At 30.4% G+C, this 18,666-nt stretch overlaps 1 protein-coding gene across 2 annotated transcripts in view; it reads left to right on the forward strand.

Annotated features, from left to right (window-relative positions):
* The window catches only part of LOC118184367 (sodium/potassium-transporting ATPase subunit alpha-B-like), a 90,558-nt gene extending 73,503 nt beyond the window's left edge, over positions 1-17,055 (forward strand). Inside the window, exons 17-21 of one of the 2 annotated variants that reach the window (XM_085824847.1) lie at positions 5,279-5,373; positions 8,347-8,521; positions 10,436-10,566; positions 11,346-11,447; positions 14,251-17,055. In XM_085824847.1, the coding sequence (XP_085680973.1) occupies positions 5,279-5,373; positions 8,347-8,521; positions 10,436-10,566; positions 11,346-11,447; positions 14,251-14,371 (624 nt within the window). In that variant the 3' untranslated portion in view covers positions 14,372-17,055. The remainder of the gene's footprint in view (positions 1-5,278; positions 5,374-8,346; positions 8,522-10,435; positions 10,567-11,345; positions 11,448-14,250) is intronic. The other variant, XM_085824848.1, reaches the window with a different exon arrangement.
* The last annotated feature ends 1,611 nt before the right edge of the window (positions 17,056-18,666 follow it).

Genomic DNA, 18,666 nt, shown 5'->3' on the forward strand with positions numbered 1-18,666 from the left:
ATTACAGCAATTTGTAACCTCAGAACTTTACGAATATCTAAAATTTTATATTTTATACAAAGGCCTAAAATTATAGATAATTTCTATTAAATAGTACTTATTAAGACACAATAACACGCCGAATAAATACTAATTCAGAAGTCAAACAACAAAAATCAGCGTTATATTTACCAAATTTTCACAGGACTAGTTTCGATGGTTTTACCGAACCACCATCTTCAGCTGCAAAACCGCAAAAAAATTTTTTTGCGGTTTTGCAGCTGAAGATGGTGGTTCGGTAAAACCATCGAAACTAGTCCTGTGAAAATTTGGTAAATATAACGCTGATTTTTGTTGTTTGACTTCTGAATTAGTACTTATTAATAACTTACTATATATATTTTCTCGTGCCTCATCTCGATATATATTTAAAATTGTTATTTCGATTTTATTCTACGTTCTGAATGCATTTTAGGTGCGTTTAAATTGTTTCTTGTTTCTCAACTAATAATACTAATAATTTTTGCGTAGGCAAAGTTCTTACAATTCATTTATAAATTTTGTACTAGCCTGTTCATTAACTAATAAGATCATCGCAAGCTTTCAATTCACCTCTCAAAACTCTGTCTATATATTTGTTGGAATGATTACATTAATTAAAAAAAAGGCCCACTTTTTTATTGAGGAACTTTATTGAAACTTTAACCATTATAGCGGGTCTTATATTCCAGCGAGTCGTTTATTGATATTAGTGATAAAAATGTATAGTAATGAAAAAAATAAAAAAAAATCATTTTCTGTTGTTAAAGTAATCACAATTGTATGATATCAAAACATACCACGGAAAATATACTTAACAAATGGACGAAAGAGATCGAATACTTTATTTAAGGGCTTCATATATTTATTTTGTTTTTATGAAAGCTCGTACTTGCTTGCTTCTGCATGCTGTGATGCGAGTGCTGTTTATTATTATTTATCATAATTATTAAAATGTATCATGTGAATTTCTGTTATCAGTTTGTTGTGCTTCAGATCAATCTACAACTGTTATCAATGTGTTTATTATTTCTAGCTGCCAGCGGCTATTGTTTTAAAGATACAGACAAAAACAGTTTAGAGATATATTCACTTTTAACGTGAAAATGGTATTAAATCAGATAATATCGTAAAGTGCATATATTTAATAATAAATTTATTCACATAAATATTTTAATTACGTTTAATGTAATTTTAAAACTAGTGTGATTTTTGAAATGGAAGGGAAAAAAATTAGAAGCAGTAAATTATCAAAATAATAAATCAGGCCTGGTTCAGTCAGCATTTTCGGCGCTCTAGACAATTTGTATGGTTAGCTTAGGTATAAGTGAAGGGGCCACCTATTATTTACTCTTAGTAAGCAATAATTCAAAGTGAAATATACCGTCATTTAGTCGTCGCTTGTGAGAGCAACTTACTGGTGCCTTCGACGGCTGCCTATGTCTCCCACGTTTGGAGCTGACTCTGCGGTAAGTTGAGCAAAGTCTTGGTAGTAATTAATTTCTGCTGTAATTCTTAAAACGTTACAAAATTTCTATATGTAAGAATTTTATTATGTAAAGAATTCGCTGAGTGATAAGCATATTTCCTGAATACACTTTATAATAAGCTATTTGAGTCTTTGAAATTTTTTATAGAAATCAAAGCTTCCATATTTGGTTTCTAATTCTTTTGAAATAGCTACAATACTTTAAAGCAAAATTTATGGCAGTTTGCGGCCTGCATTAATATTGCTTTAAATATAACTTTCGTTATAATAATAGCTGAATTAAAATGCCTTGAGGATTACTTAGCTAAAAATTTGCCTCTCCTTTTGAAGACTGAGAAAAATCTAATCTTATATATATCTTATATATAATCTAATCTTATATATAATCTTATATTATAGCATATAAATAATGAATGTTAAATTAATGTATAATATCAGATTTTTAAATATAAATAGTAATAATAATAATAATATGAAAATTTTTTAACGAAACTGATTCGCTTGATTTACTCCCTGGATGAATATTTTTGATTAAAATTACTCATTTAATAAAATAACGGTATATAATTTAACTCTTTAGCCTTCCTTTGTTTTCTGCTACTCACAAAACTCTTATTCAATCATTTAATATCGCATGCACAGAAGATTCTTCAGTATAAATGATGAAATCATTAATTTCTAAAAACATCAAAGTCAGTCTGAAATGACACGTAAAATCATACTAAGGATGAATTTCCATACATAATGTCATACATCAATTAAAAATTTTTAATTCATGATTTTTTTTTCCCTTTTTCCCCAAAGTGCTCGTTTAAGAATTAGCTTCAGACTTAACAGAATCCGATTAATTCCTACACGGGAATTTTAAGATAATACAGATGAGAAGTGTTTAAGATATTTATAGGTGGCATGAAAAGCAACAAAATAAAACTGGCAAAATAATTGAAAAAATATTTAATAAAATTAAGAACTATGCCAAAATTCTGCATTCTTTTTGACTTTCTAAATGCTTCCAAAACAATAGTTTTGATAACAATAAGTATTATGTTAAGAAAACTAACCACATATCTTTTTTTCTCAGTTCGAAAAGTAATTACTTGAGTTTAGATGTATTTGAATTTAGATTTTAGGTGGATAGAGGATTTCCTTTCAGACTTGAAATACAACACATTATAAATAAGTGCTAAAGGAGACAATATTCAGTTTTACAAAAATATGCAATGCATTCTTGTGAAAGGAAAATTTATGGAAATCTCAATACGCTGTGCATTAAACGTTTCTGTAAATGGAGCAGTGTGTAATTTTGCATGGCTCAGTTTTGCATGAATTATTGTGGGTATACTTCAGCTACACAGATGTGTATTGTTGCTTCTTTGTCATTATTGATGGTCGTTTCGTGGCTTTCGGTCATCGAAAATTAGATGATACTGCATCTGTATTCTTCACAACCAAATTAATTAAGAAGTACGTGTTTCATTTTGGGATCCTAAGTTAATACATATAACTTGTCTAATTCTGTTATCAGATGACATTTCAGAAATGTAACTGTGCAAAAGATAAAGTTTGACCTTTCAAAAAAAATCATAAGAACACTTAATTTACGTTTGTTAATACTGTCTATATCTTCCTTTATTTATCTGTATTTCTGGCTATGTTTAGTACAATTATTAAATGTTTCAGTTTTATTTCATTTTTGAGATATTTACTATTTTTATTTCTTCTAATTTTGCTTTTTTAATCGTTTATATTATGAGTCATTTTTTTCCAAAACATACTTGCTTATATTTCATGATAAATATGCTTATATTTATATTTATTAAACTCAAAACTTTATCTAAGTAAATTTAAATATCCTATTCAGCTCCGGAATAATGAATTGGCACAAAAAATTGCCAATGAAACAAAATTACTGTAAAAAAACTAACTAGAGTATAAGAGCTATTCCAAATTCTCAGGCAAACCAATGGACCAATTAAGTTCACAACCAAAACCCAAATTATGCTCTTTTCAGTTACAACATTTATTAAATTCAAAATATAATCTAAGAAAATTCAAATATCATATTAAATTTTCGAGTAACGAATTTACACAAAAATTGCTAATGCAAGAAACTATTGCAGAAAACTAATTAGAATAAGAGGCTGAGAACTGTATTGTAAAATCTAACTAAAATATGAATTATACTGAAAGCTGTTCCAAAATCCACTGACAAACTAAACAAATGCCAAATTTCAAAACTAAACGTTTCTCTGAGGTTTGACTTTGTATTTTTTTTCCTGCAGACTTTAAAACATTTGTCATATCCTAGTTAATTTTTTACACTAGTTTTTGCATTAAAAATATTTTGTGCCAATTCATATTTCCAATTATACTTTAATGTCCTTAGATTCATGTTTAAAATTTAATAAATGTAACGAGTTTGGGTTTTCAATTTCATTTTCCCTTCATTTAAATTATTTCAGTTCATATATATATATATATATATATATATATATATATAAAACTGAAATAATATATATATAAGATTCTTTCTATTTTTACATTTTACTATAAAAAAATAAAGTTTTCTCTCTAAACTGTTTTCGCATAGAATGCTAAAGTGATGCACATCTAATTATATTTGTTATTTTAACTCTATTTTTATTTTTATATATGCCACTAAAATTTTAACTTATTATAACTTATGAATTTAAAGTATTAAAAAGCTAAATCCTGAGGAGTTCTTGCATGTTTTAAAACAGTTGTAATATTTAGTTTCCGTGAAATATTTATCGTGATTATTTTACTTCTATTCTCGTATTAGCACTTACTTGAATTAGTAATTTCTTATAGCTTAATTAGGATGTTTTCTCTTTTTAAAAGTTTATTATTTATTATTACCATATATGCAATTATTATATTTCTCATTTTTCATTAAAAAAACTTACCAGTTCTTAAATTCTAGTATATATTTTTAATTGGATTCTTCTTACTTTTTAAGTTTACAAAACACTATTTTCCTTTAAATTCAAAATTACTGCATTTCTTCAATTATTAAAATATTTTCATTTCAGTATATTTATACGCAGTTCAGAAGTCTCAGCATCTCGTTATTTTAATCGTTATTCTTCTCTTTCTAAATCTTACAAAATATTATTTTCCTAAAATATTTTAAATACAATAAAGCAGAGAAACTTAAAATATGTTCTTTGAAAAGACAATAAATTAGGATTTTATTTAATGCAGAACTTTCGATTTTTTTACAAATCATAGCACATTGAAAAAGCTGTTAATCACCTTTCAAAGGATTTTTTATGACATACATAGTATTAAAATTCTGCTCAAGCGTTTAACAAGGAGTCTTTTCTTTTGTTACATATTAATTTTAAGTAATAATGGTCATAAATTTAAACTGATTTATTTTTTAAATTTTTATTATTGATTAATACTTTAAGAATATTAAACACTTAGTATCTAAAATTAAGCTATCTCAAACTAACTTAAAATATTGCATAATTCTAACTCTCTTAAAAGTATTTTATTTAAACCAGTTATACTGAGGTTAATATAAAATGTGTTTTCAGATCATCTTTAATTTCTTTATGTTTTATCTCTATATTCTCAATTATAATTATACACAAAAAGAACAAAGAGGATTAGACAAGTTATAAAACCAACTCTCGATTTGACCTAATACAATATGTAATGATGTAGAGATTTTGGTGTTATGCAGTATCATCTAATTTGGCTAGAGCTATGAGTATTTATGACAATAGGAGTATGGTCCCACAGGTGCCAGCAATTTCACTAGCGTACGAGCACCCTGAGAGTGACATCATGAAAAGACAACCACGTGACCCTTCCAAGGATAAACTAGTCAATGAGAGGTATGTTCAAAGCAAGAGTCATTAAAAATAATATTGCACGTATTTTTTAAAGAAACCTAGAGATATTAAGATGTTAATCAATTTTGGATTCAATTTTATGACTAATGTTTATCGATCTAAAAAAAATATAAAAGCTAGATAAAATTATATGTACTAAAATTTAAGGAAAATATTAGTGGTAAGGAATTATGTTGATCTAGACAGAGAACAAGAACTCTGCTTACAAATATTATGTAATCTTTTGCAAAGTAATATAAAAAAAATGTATATTTTATATAACCTCAAAATATAAAAATGTTCCTGAACTTTCATTTCCTGGTTTATAAATTACAACAGAAGACTGGAGTTGAGATTGAAACCAAAAATTAATGACGTCAAATTATCTTTTATTAATGCTAAAAACTTAAATTCCTCTTTAAATCAAATAGCTCCTTATTTAATTTTCTATCTTTCGTAATTCATTGTGTGGATCTTCTGGTTGAAAGATTTCATGCTATCTGTCGGTTGTAATGTACATAATAGTAAATTTTCTGACTGCTACATTAATTATACAATATGTAATTCATCGACAGAGCTGTTTCTTGTTTTATTAGGAGCAAGGTAATGCAATTTTAAAGAAACTGAGAAGGATCAATTTAAAATAAAATTAACACTTAGCTTACGAAAACCATGCTTTGCCAGTATGGAAATTAATTAATTAATTATTAATTAAATTATTATTAATTAAAACTCATATCTCTTACTTCCTTTAAATATGATGCAGTATTAATCTCAAGTAATCATACGATAACTTACATGTAATTCCTCTAGTATTTATAAATATTCCATTATTATTCTTCCTCAATATTATCCCGCAATAGCTTCTTTGTTAATCTTATCAGAAAAATTATACTATGATTATTTTAATCAGGTAGAGTATCTCATATTGAATTTTTCTGATAGAAACATAATTATTATTATCTCATTTTTACATCTGTTGTTATGTATATATATATATATATATGCATACAAAAATTGTAGTTGACACAAATGTACAGTGTGATAATTTCATGAATTTAGTTGCAATTGCTAACATAGAATATAAACAGTATAACAAAATAATAGAGTAGGATACATACAAAGAAATAAAATGTGCACCTCCCGGTTTTTTTTTCCTGCATGTTTTCCCTCTCAAAACACAAGCAGAAATTATTGCAATACCAATATGAATTCTTTTTAAACTCAAAGGGGAAATATTCTTTTAACAAAATTAATAATAATGCCATCGACATAAACTGACGCAAAGCTACTGTGCAATAAGCAGAATATTCTTTTAAAAGTTAGTTTCAATAAAAAAAAGAAGTATACATATACATATATGTATACTTATATATGTATACATATACATATATGTATTCATTAACGTAATCGTTGTCATCATAATGTAATCATATATTTGAATATGTAATGCGGTATTCTTTTATTAAATCTTTAGCATAATATGAAACGACTTTCGTGATTATTATCAGGCTTATGTCGAGAAGAAAATTGGTGTAATTCTTTCTGTTATTTAATGTGAAAATAAGTGTGGGATATGTTTATTGGTGCTATTAGTTCTGTGATTAATATCAAAAAATTAACGTATTAAATATTTACATCTTCATAAATTATGGCTTCACTCACAGAGCCTGATAAAGATACATCTCTTTTAATATCGATAACATGACATTCTGATTTACGCAAATACTTTTAGTAGTACTTTCTCAAAATAATTAAAGGTTTTCTCAGGTAGAAATTGTCATCTAAGTATTAAGAAGCACCAAAATATACAGAAAATATCTAAAAGGAATTTGTGATATCATGGCAAATAACAGACTAAGATATTAAACGGACAAGGCCAATCATATTTTGAAAAATTTACCTGAATTAAACTGATTTGCATCCCCTTCCCCTTCCAGCACGTTAACCTTCTGTATGTATGCATCGATGTGATATACTGCACTATGATTGCAAAGTTTCTTAGTCTTTTTTTTTTTTTTTTTTTTTTTTTGCTAGTAAATCATATCTAGTACCCTTTGCTGGTCGGTCTAAAACATTTCGTATGAAGTCAAAATGGATACCCTCCAGGTTGGGTTTTTGCCTTGAAAAGAAAGAAGAGATCTTCAAATGTCAAATTTGGGAAACAAAAAGACGAGAGAAAGTATTACACGGTGACTTGCACTTTATTGAGAAGAAAAAACTAGATTCCAACTTAGAAACGTAAGATCTGTTGGGAGAAACCCCTCAAAATATCTTGTTTAGCTATTTGACCCGGAATGAAACGTTCTTTGAGCAGAAAACACTACATATCAAAATAAGAAATCTCAACGTTATCTTAGTTGCTCTCTTACCTTTCCTCGCCTTTTTTTCCTTTGATCTTAATGAACTCAAAAGTCTCCATTTCATAGCCTTTTATTCCAGCATAAATTCATGCTCAGTCGTAGGACTTAAGAAACTGACTTCTCAGCAAACTTTTAAGCCAAAGAGCAGTGAATGTTAAATATAGTTACGTTAAAGAGTGCTCTTGAACATTCCACTCATTATGGAAATACTGAGTTTGTTGCATAAAGGCAGAAGGAAATTTCTTTAATAGAGATAGAAATCAGTTATAAGTTCAAGTAAGTTTTCAAAATTTGATTAGACTTCTCCGGTTACCTTTTGATAAAGCAATACTTATTCCTTTAACACTCAACTACTTTCATATTTTGTATCGATTTATATTCAAGTTATCAAGCTAAGGTAAATTTTCCCTTTTTGTAATCCTTCTTAAATAAGATGTGATAGTAACTGCAAATATATCTCCTCGTATGTACTCGGAATCTTATAAACTGAACTAAATTAAGCAGAAGTTTAGTGATAGCTTTCTTAATGTGTCATGTGAATGAAACCAAAATAAAAATTTATCACATGAAAAATTTTAAATACAAATCTAATATTTTTGAAATATTTACTTAGGTTAATATCAATAGCGTACGGTCAAATAGGAATGATACAAGGGGCAGCTGGTTTCTTTGCCTACTTTGTAATTATGAGCGAGAATGGATTCCTGCCAGGACGACTCTTGGGTTTGAGAAAAGAATGGGACTCGAAAGCCATCAACGACCTTACTGATTCCTACAATCAAGAATGGGTGAGATAAAATTCTCTTAGCACTGATTTTTGAGATCTAATATTTTCAGATATTAAAAGGCATAAAAGTCAGCCATCCTTTCATCTTATTAATTTGCGTATTTCAGTGTAAAATAAACTTTGGCCAAAAAAATAATGTTATTACCTAAAGAAAAATCTGAAAATACAAACAAAATGAACAACTATATGTAACTTATAAATTATTCAACTCCATCTATGTGCTAAAAATCAGTTCACTAAAAATCAAACTAAAAACCAGTTGTTCGATAACATTGGAATTTTGAGCGGGTTAAAAAAAAGGTTTGAATTTATTATCAATCTTAAAATAAACACACTTTTATTGCCTGTCGAATCGAATACCATCACGAAAATTTTGTTGTAGTAAAATTGGCTTTCACAAGAAATTCTCGATCGAAATTGGGATGAAGCTGATTAAAGTCATCCCAATCCTATAGATGCCTAAGGTTTTTCCAATGGTTCGCATTCTGATCTAATCCATGATTACACATGTAGCCATTCCCTTAGCTGCATATCAAAAGCAGAGATAAGCAATAGAAACAATGACAGAATTCTTAAATGTATGCAGTGCAGTGTACACAATGCTTCTATAAAATAGGACGACTGACATTCTTAAACCATTTCCAATGGACCTGCTAATAGTACTGGTAATTTTTCCTAATGTATTTCGGTATTGTCTTCTCTTTTAAAATAGCATCTGCTTATAAAAATAAGTAAAAACCCTTCTTTTGATGCAGTCGTCATCGATATCTACTGTTCCAGATTTAAAAATTGAAAAAATAAAACAAAATAGTAAAGATTTAATTGAAATGCCAGTCAGTCATCCAAACCTTTTAAAATAAGCCATTATTAGGTACATAAGCCAATAATTTGCTTTGCAACCCAACAACCAGTTGCATGAGTAAAAAAAAATATGTCTTGGCCAGAGGCAAAAAACATCATTTATAAGACCTCGAAAAATTATCGTAGCTCTAGTGGCCTCTTTCTAGTTTATTTATTAATTAATTGACGAAGAGTAAGCAATATAGATAGCAAATTCCATGTTCTATAAGCGTGCAGTGAGCAGCGGACACGACCTCTAAAAATAATTTTCTGTGTTAGACCATAAACACTCCACCAGGCATTGGAATTTTTATTACAGTTTAGTCAAAATTGTGACTGAAAAAGAATTTACTTTCATTAATACACTAAATTAGGCATGTTGGAATCTACTTCATTCTCTGAAACAAAATATTACATTAAAGGCCGCAAATTTTACAGTGTTCCAAAAAATCGGAAAAATAACGAGAAAGCTGAAGAACCTTCTTAGAATTCTCTTCTAATAATTCATCCGATTTTTTATGACTATACTAAATAATAAACTGCGAAGAAGAAATTTATATAATACTGAATAGTGATAAATTTGTTTTCTTCAAATATTCAGTGTTCTGTGCATTTTGTTTTAAAACTTTGCAGTAACATATCTGATGTGAAACCTGAATTTGACAAATCAACACACTTCAATAGCTGATGGTTGTATATTTAAATAGCCGCAGAATAGGACGAAAATAAAAAAAAAATTATTTTTATCTTCCATGCACGTATGAAAAGTTAACAAGCAAAAGGCTTCTTTTAACAAAAGAAATAAAAGCAATGATGGTTATTAGAAACCTATTTACATAAATATTTAGGCTCCTTTGTCAGAAACTTCTAAGGTGCCATATATATATTTTGTGCGAATATTATATAATCAATTTTTTAATTAAATTTCCGCTAAACTTATTCCAGTAAAAGCGTGTTCCTTTTAGCTTTGCTACAAAAGTATACTTGCTTCTCAAAGTGAATAATTATAGAATTACACTTTTCCAAATTTGTTTAAAAACAAATAATTGGTTTAGATAATTTAATATCTTTTCAGACGTACCACGATAGAAAAATCTTGGAGTACACTTGCCACACAGCCTTCTTTGCTTCTATTGTCATAGTACAATGGGCAGATCTTATTATATGCAAGACTCGTAGAAATTCGATTCTACATCAAGGAATGAAGTAAGCATAGAAAATCTTAATGTTTTACTCAAATCATTCATTCAGTTTAATATTTATTTCATGAAATCTTATTCAGAAGTCATATTACTGTGTATTTATAGCCTTAAGGAAAAACAATGCTGATAATCATTTTCCCCGCATTATGTCTCAAAAGGGGCATGATTTTACATTCATTTGAAACATTCATTTAAATTTTTTGTGTAAAATTTGCACCAAAAATAATGTAATCTGTGTACCATAATTTAAGAAGATGATCTAAATAAAGAAACAGCATATTTTTTTAATTTGCTAAGATATATACATTTTCTAGATACACTTTATACGAATTCATTTACTTAATACTATTTTAAGGTGACTTCAGTGGCTTATGGACATGTAATTCCTCAGATTGGTACGAATAAGTTATGCCAATTAATGTATAGCAGAAACAGAAATCCATTTCGGCCTTTTGTATCTTATTTCTTTTTCCATTACTCCACAGTGACAAGTAGTCTAATAAAATACAACTCTTCAAGCATTTATTCTGCGTTGAAAAAACTGTATGATAATATTTAGTACAAGTTGCAATGCGTGTAAAGTGCACAATGCAATATAATAAACTGCATTGTCATGATAACGATAATGGTAACAAATGATAATGTGTAACAAAAGTACAATTAATATCCTAATCTAATTTGAAAACGACAAATTTTGCGGAATATTTTATTATTTATATACATTTTATTATCGATATATCAAATAAAATTAAACTCAAATTCAAAAGGCTGTGTTTTCTACAGGAATCATGTACTGAATTTTGGTCTGGTGTTTGAAACGGCCTTAGCTGCCTTCCTATCTTACTGCCCAGGCATGGACAAAGGTCTTCGAATGTATCCTTTGAAGTAAGTAAATATAGCTTCTGTTTCTACCAAACGAAACCTGTGATGATTATTTAGAAATTTCAGAAATACTTTTTCTTGTTAACATTATTTTATTTTTCTAATTTCTTACTGTCTTCAGTCATCTGAACTTGCAGTTCAACACCTAAGTAAATCACTCATTCATGTATATCTACGGAAATCTTCAGTATCTTTTATTTCCACATAGCTTCTAAATTTAAAACTTTTTCTGCTCTTAAAAGGTTATCTCTAGAAATGTTTTAAATACGTTTGCACATAGTATACACTGATATTGCACAATATTTTGTGATTCTCTGACTAGTTTTCCTTTATTCTCAATAAAAACTGAGAATAAAATTTTAAATGCTTTTAAAGATAATATGCATTTTTCTCACTATTCAGGTTATTTGGCTCAAGCTGTTTTTATGAAATCGAATATATTATAGTAGGAATCAAGTTTTTTACGTGCGAAACATTTAATTTAAACGTTCAAAAGAATTCCGTAATTTGATAAAATTTGGAGTTTTATTAAATATTGATATTCAATAAGCACCCGAAATATGTTGCATCTTAAAACTTCTAGTTTACTTGAGCCGCTAAAAGCTTTTTTTTTTTTTTTTTTTTTTTTATGTGGTGCCTCTTTTATTGATACCCTAAGCATGGATTTATTTTATTCAACGGTTAATCCAGCTCTGCTCAACTACAACAAAATTATAGACAGCTGCGTGTAGAAAGTATAATGCTCATTGTCTACATAATACGTAATTCCTTAACTGTTGTAATTCTTTATTCTGCATTCCTATGAGAAATCTATGATTAGATTGGTGAAGTTATCAAGGTTCTTCAGTGTAGTTTTATTCAGGGCTTTATTTAGATTAAAGTACGTCTAGATGATATAAAATCCAAAGTTAATATTGCTCATGAAAAATGAAAACTTCATAGTTTACCTCAAAATTCGCTTGGTATCCAAAATTTGAACTTTGATAATTATGAATATTTCTCAAAGGAAATAAATTTTGCAGAAGATTGGCATTTTAAAAAAGAATGCCAGTGAGTGATTTTTACTTCCGCAAGAACACCAAATAGGGAGGCAAAAATGATGGTACATGAGTTATAAAATTTGCAGTCGTTTCTCACAACCATGTAGACCTCATATCAATTTCTTTGTGATTTCTGTAAGTTTTCATCATATATATTGAAAATGAACCATTTTTTCAATTAGATCTATTATCAACTCAATAAGAATCTTTGATGAGGCTGGCTGACAACTGTTTGCCTCCTAAATGCATCCTACTAAATGCTCTAGGTATTATTCTCATCAGGGACTTCTGGTTCTTGCTTTCATTGAAAATATTCACTTTTGAATAAACTCATTGACCATTCGAGATCGCTTAGAAAGTTTAATATAACCTTTTTAGTATGAATAGTAGACAAACAACTTTTGGGGAATGCGAAACCAAGATTTCATTATGACAGGTTAAAATGTGGAGCTTTCTACATACGTCCAATATTAAGCCCACCTATATTTTTAAAACAATCACCTCTGAAATACCTTATATATTATAAGGTATTCTCCCACCTTCCTAACCTATCTTCGTGGTGTAGTGGTCAGCACACTGAGCTGGTATTTCAGAGGTCCGTGGTTCGATTCCCGGCGGTGTTTGCTATTTTTCATCTTGAATGTTTCCAAAAAATATCCTGATATCTTTACAATATTAGGGCCTCTTCTTGCAGTGAAGTTATGGTAACTTATTCTTGTTCTTCTCCAAATAGTGGGGCAAGGAGTATCAATTAATGGATTCAACCTCTACTTACTTGTAAAAAGAACATTACTTCATTCAAGAATCCAATTTCAGTCTCCATATCTTCATATTGTATTGTAAACATGAATGTATTTTATGGACTTGAACAAGCGAGCGACCGACTGCTTAACATTTTGCAAAATTATTAGCTTTTCTGATACTCATAAAAACATTTGATGATGGCTATCGGTCTAACAAACCATTTGCGACCATCACGCTGATACGTCGCGTAACTAATGCAATATATCTGTCGTGTGAAGAACTTATAACTAACTATTCAGTCACATTGTATTGATTAACACTGAACCTCTTCAGTGCTCCAAAACCTTCTGCATACTCTGGAGTTTACACATTGGGGCATATTTAGAGATCTGCAAACTTCCTTATGAGACTGCCTCAATTCCATTCTCGATATCGATTCTATTTTTCAAACAGTCACCCCAGTGCCTTCAGCTCACATCATTTATTTCATTTATTTATTTTGAATCAATTTCTTGTCACTAATGACAGTACCACTTTTCATCAAGATTGCAAAAACTTAGAATAAGACATTAATAATTCCCAAACCAGCATAACAGTTTATAGTGCTGTGGTCTGCTCTTCTTATTTATATATATTGCATCAAATGGGGAATCAATGCAGACGGTCGGTTTCTACATGAAAATTTTTTCTGCATATTACCCTTTATACATTTTGGAAATACGCTGAATTTCTATATACTTTTGTTAAATTGTGTTACTTTAATACTACTAGTGTTAACTTTTGTTGGTAACTAACTACTAGTGTTGTAAACTAGTGTTAACTTTTGTTGTTGAAACTAAAGGGCAATTAATGTTTACAGATATGATTATAGTTGATTTTTTTCAGTCACTGTATTTCTGAGATTCCTTAATGATTTCTTGGAGAATAATAGGCCTTAGTGATGATCCAAGTGAGAAGCTCTGCACTTTTATGATTGATTTTGTATGAAGTTATTTTTCTAATATATTGTTCTTCTCTTTCAGGATCAACTGGTGGTTTCCAGCCTTACCATTTTCCCTCCTGATTTTTGTGTACGACGAAACACGTCGCTTAATTTTGAGGCGCAATCCAGGCGGATGGGTGGAGAGAGAAACTTACTATTAAATTATTACCACAGGCCCCCGTCGCCCGGAACACCCATCCAACATCCGGTGGAACGGCGGCCGGCCTTCTTCATTTATGCGTGTGATCAGCCATTGCGTTGTATGTGATGTTCCCTTCCTGACATTGGGTCTTCATCACATCATAGTTCGTTCGTAGTTTGGTGCTTCAACGCCTGCCGATGGCTGCCACATATGGGAATAGGTGTTCTTCGGCGAAACAGAGGCGCTTATATACATATATATATATATAAAAATATATGAGACAGAGAGTGAGGGAGGATTATATATATATAAATAATATATATTTAGGTTTGTTTTCATTCTCTGCAAAACATCATATAAAATGTTTGTCTAACGATTAAAATTTATCTATTTTGGAAAGTATAAAAAAGATAACAAATACTGCCGACGTTGAAGAAGAGTTTTGATATGAACACAAAACCTTTGCTTTCCTCGGGGTCAGCAATGGTGGACTAATTGATCATATCAGAAGAAAATGTGTGAAGACAGAAAGGTCAACGTTACTCCACTTTTCAGAAATCGCGGACTGTGATGGTGTGTAGGGCATGATATGTAATTTAATTGTACTGTATATGATCGTTTTCCCGAACCCACCCCATTTACGAAATCGTCCCTTTCATTTTAATTTCAAGGTTCCTTCATTTCTGGTGTGGCCGTTTTCTATAGATTCATGTGTTGATATATGAAGTTCATATTTTACATGAGGAAGACTTAAAATGAAACCAGGAAAGGAAGACACAAGGAACTAAAATCACACATATTTACCATTGCCATCAACAGCAGTAGTAAATGGGAAAAATTCCATCTTCGCAATTTTCATTTCATTCAAACGATGTTTTGTTAGAAATTAAGTGGGTGATTACACGAAACTACAGAACGTATTCTATGATTTTTTTTAAACTGGTATAAAATCATTTTCATTTATTTTGGTTGTTGAAAACTGAAATCGAATCATCGTTATTTGCTTAAGTAGCCTGCTCTAGAAATAAAGAGTAGCTAGTCTATCAATTCGCCACACTTTGTTTATCATAATAATGATAATTATAGCCTTGAAACGTAAGATCAATCAATTCCAGACTGCACACAACATAATATGGAAATTTGTGGAAAAAAAATTAGCTCACTTGTAAAAGAATAGCAAATTTGTTTCTTACGTTTTATTGGGAAACCAGGATTAGAAGTTGACAATGCAAAATCTTCAGGCAAAGGTAGCTTCCTAGAATGACTATAGGCTAGGAGGATGAATTTTACAATTTTTACTTTTAGCGGCAATCTTCACTTGATTTAGTCAAGAACGCTTATTCATATTATTCTCACTCCACGTAGTCAAAAGAGAAAGCCACCAATGGGAGAATGGCAAGAAAAGAACTGTATTGTAGCTTTTTCCATTATTTGTCAGGAAAAAAATAATACAATTGTAGTTTCTTAGAAAGCCAAGGGAAATAAATTACAGATGTGATATATGTGTTTTTGCGTATATATTTCATGCTGTGAGATGAGGTTTAAATTGCCAATAAAATGATACAAGGACCATTACTTTGTCGATTGAAATTCGCTTTGACAAGGAATCTGAAATTTTTCCTATTTATTCTTTGCTTATATGTTAAGCACTTTGAAATAGTACTTGTAGTGGTCATAAGTAGTAGGCACGCTGCTTGAGTCAAAAGAGGTGTAGCTTGTGACGTCATTCCTCTTTCTCAAGTAGCATGCTTACCACTGTTGTCATAATACAAATATATAACAGAATAAAATGCTTAAAAGTGTTTAAATTGATCGCAATATTATAGAAAAATAACAAACTTTTTTTATATTTTAATGTAAAGTATGGAATGAGGTCTGAAGGAAGCACAGAAAAATCAATTTCCATTATGTGCTTCAGTTTTTATGCAACAATTATTAATTTTATTATAGTTTTTATTTATTTAAACTTCCATTAGCGCAGCTGTGACGGAAATCATCTATTCACATTATTTTATCAACACTTATTCATTATCAGAATTTTCACACTTTTTAGCAATTTTTTTATATTTTCAGTTTCGAAATAAGATATTCTTTTCATATGAATTAAAGGAAACTGTTCGATATATTTGATTCGAACATGTTTTTCTGATAATATTAGTTGTAAAAAGAGCCAAAAACTATTGGTAGGTGGAGTTTTGTATAGTATAGATTCACTTTAAACTTTCAAACCTTATCCTCTATGTTAATAATAAAGGCAATAAATTTTCTTCACATGATTTTCATTTGGTACTTTCTGACTTCAGACGTTCAAACTCTTTATTTTTGCTACTTCACACGAGCAAAGTCGTTCATTACTTCAAAATAAAAGTCTAATTGTCTCTTAATATATTTTATTTTGCATGATATGTAACGTGTGAAAAAGTAAAACATGAGATAAAAAGATAACCGTTTTGTTAACATGAAAAGATAACTATTTTGTTGACATAGATAGATAACTGTTTTGTTAACATGGAAAAGAAACTTCAATCTGACTACTCAGTATTTAGCAGTTATATTCAAATTTGGCAAAGCATATGGATCTATATACTTTTAATAATTCTCTTATATTTTCAGATAATGCCAGTTATATGAATTAGATATTATAGACAGTTATCCACTGTATTTTAGTTTCTCCACTTTAAAATAAAGCTCTAAAAAATTGTTCTTTTCTTGGTGGCCTGAATTTCATTCACGGTTTTATATCAAAACATGGGTGTTGATACTTTATTAAATTTATTTCCGAAAAGTTAAACATTCTGAGTCAAACGTTTTTACTTGTATCATCATTCACTGTTAACTGGTATTATTTTAATACGGATGCTTTTGCTCGCAAACCATATCCATTTTAACATACCATAAAATAGCAAGTTGCGCTTTGTAAGCAAATGAGTCTGTCAAGACGCAAGAGAAACACGCTGACGTGGAAAATAAAACTGGAAAATCGACAACCTTGTATTCGGCGCAGATTTTGTAAAATCCCAAACGATTTCGAGAACAAAACGGGTCCCCCTTCATCAGGAGCAAAAATTCTGGAATTGGCAGAATTTTTGCAAGAATTTCGCTGAACACTGGTAGTTCAGTCCAACTTTCGATTCCCGGCGAACGAAAGCGAGCTTCAGCCCGCTCAGCTGACGGGCTTAAAAAGTCCTTCACGAAGGCATCTCTAAAATTAGATAGATCTCCCTAGAGTGTTTTTCCATAGGTGTATGCAGTATCATGTGGATGCATACGTGAATAAAGCGGGCTTTCCCGCTAGCCCGGGTACGACGACCGGGAGCTGAAAACTCCCGTAAAATCGCTCAACACTTCGCTGAATCGTTTTCCCCGTAAAAGCGCTGAACACTGTTAGTTCGGTCGAACTTTCGAATTCAGGCGAACGAAAGCGGGCTTCATCCCGCTAGTTTATAATTAACATTTGTCCGGGTAATAGCTGATTGCAGCTTCTGTGAATGGTTAACACTTTCAGTAGTGCTTCTTCAACATCCTTATTTTCGGTCATTTTTAATTTTTCCGTCGTATCCAGATCTTTTTTCCGTGAGTAGAAGTGACCGGATTTCAATTTTTCCACATAGCCAGAACTTCAGATTTACATAAATTGTATTTCCACACATATCGATTTCGGTGCATTCATTGTGTATTTTTCGAATAATGCTCACCTTACTTTCAGGGCAAGACTATGTATTTTGATTGCTTTGGCATGGAGATGTAGTTTAGACACCGAAAATTTCACCGGTACAAAGTGAAGTAGAATTAAACAAAAAAAAAAAAAAGTATACGAAATTTCGCCCCTCTGGAAGATAGCAGTCGAATTTGATAAACCGCTCCCACAAATAAACACAACTGCGGGCACTCATCCGTTTTTCAGTTCTTCGTATTAGGCGGAAGAGCAGGTTCGGTAACTCCTTTTTGTGTGATAATTGTAGAAACTCAGCTACGCCGCATCATCCCGGACGCACCATTATCAAGAGGCCGATAAAAATTTTCGAACGTATTTTGAACCAGACCAAATCCTTGGACGCTAGAATTTCTCTCTCAACCCAGGATACGGAGCCAATGAAACTGGTGAAGAAAATACTGGTGGTTACGTTACCCACTCGGATCATGCTACTCACTATTACCCCCTGGAAAGCCTAGGTAGCTCTTTTAGTAGGAACGGGCCTAGAGTATTTTATACACCCGGTGCCGAGACCATCAGGGTATAGATCTCTGCCAGAACAATAAACGGCATCCTAGGATGCCACTGGATGATATATAAAATGAAGATATTTTCTTCAA

Source organism: Stegodyphus dumicola, chromosome 10 (assembly GCF_044657685.1).
Source record: "Stegodyphus dumicola isolate Sdum_Otavi_A_Nest chromosome 10, ASM4465768v1".
NCBI classification, from domain to species: Eukaryota; Metazoa; Arthropoda; class Arachnida; order Araneae; family Eresidae; genus Stegodyphus; species Stegodyphus dumicola.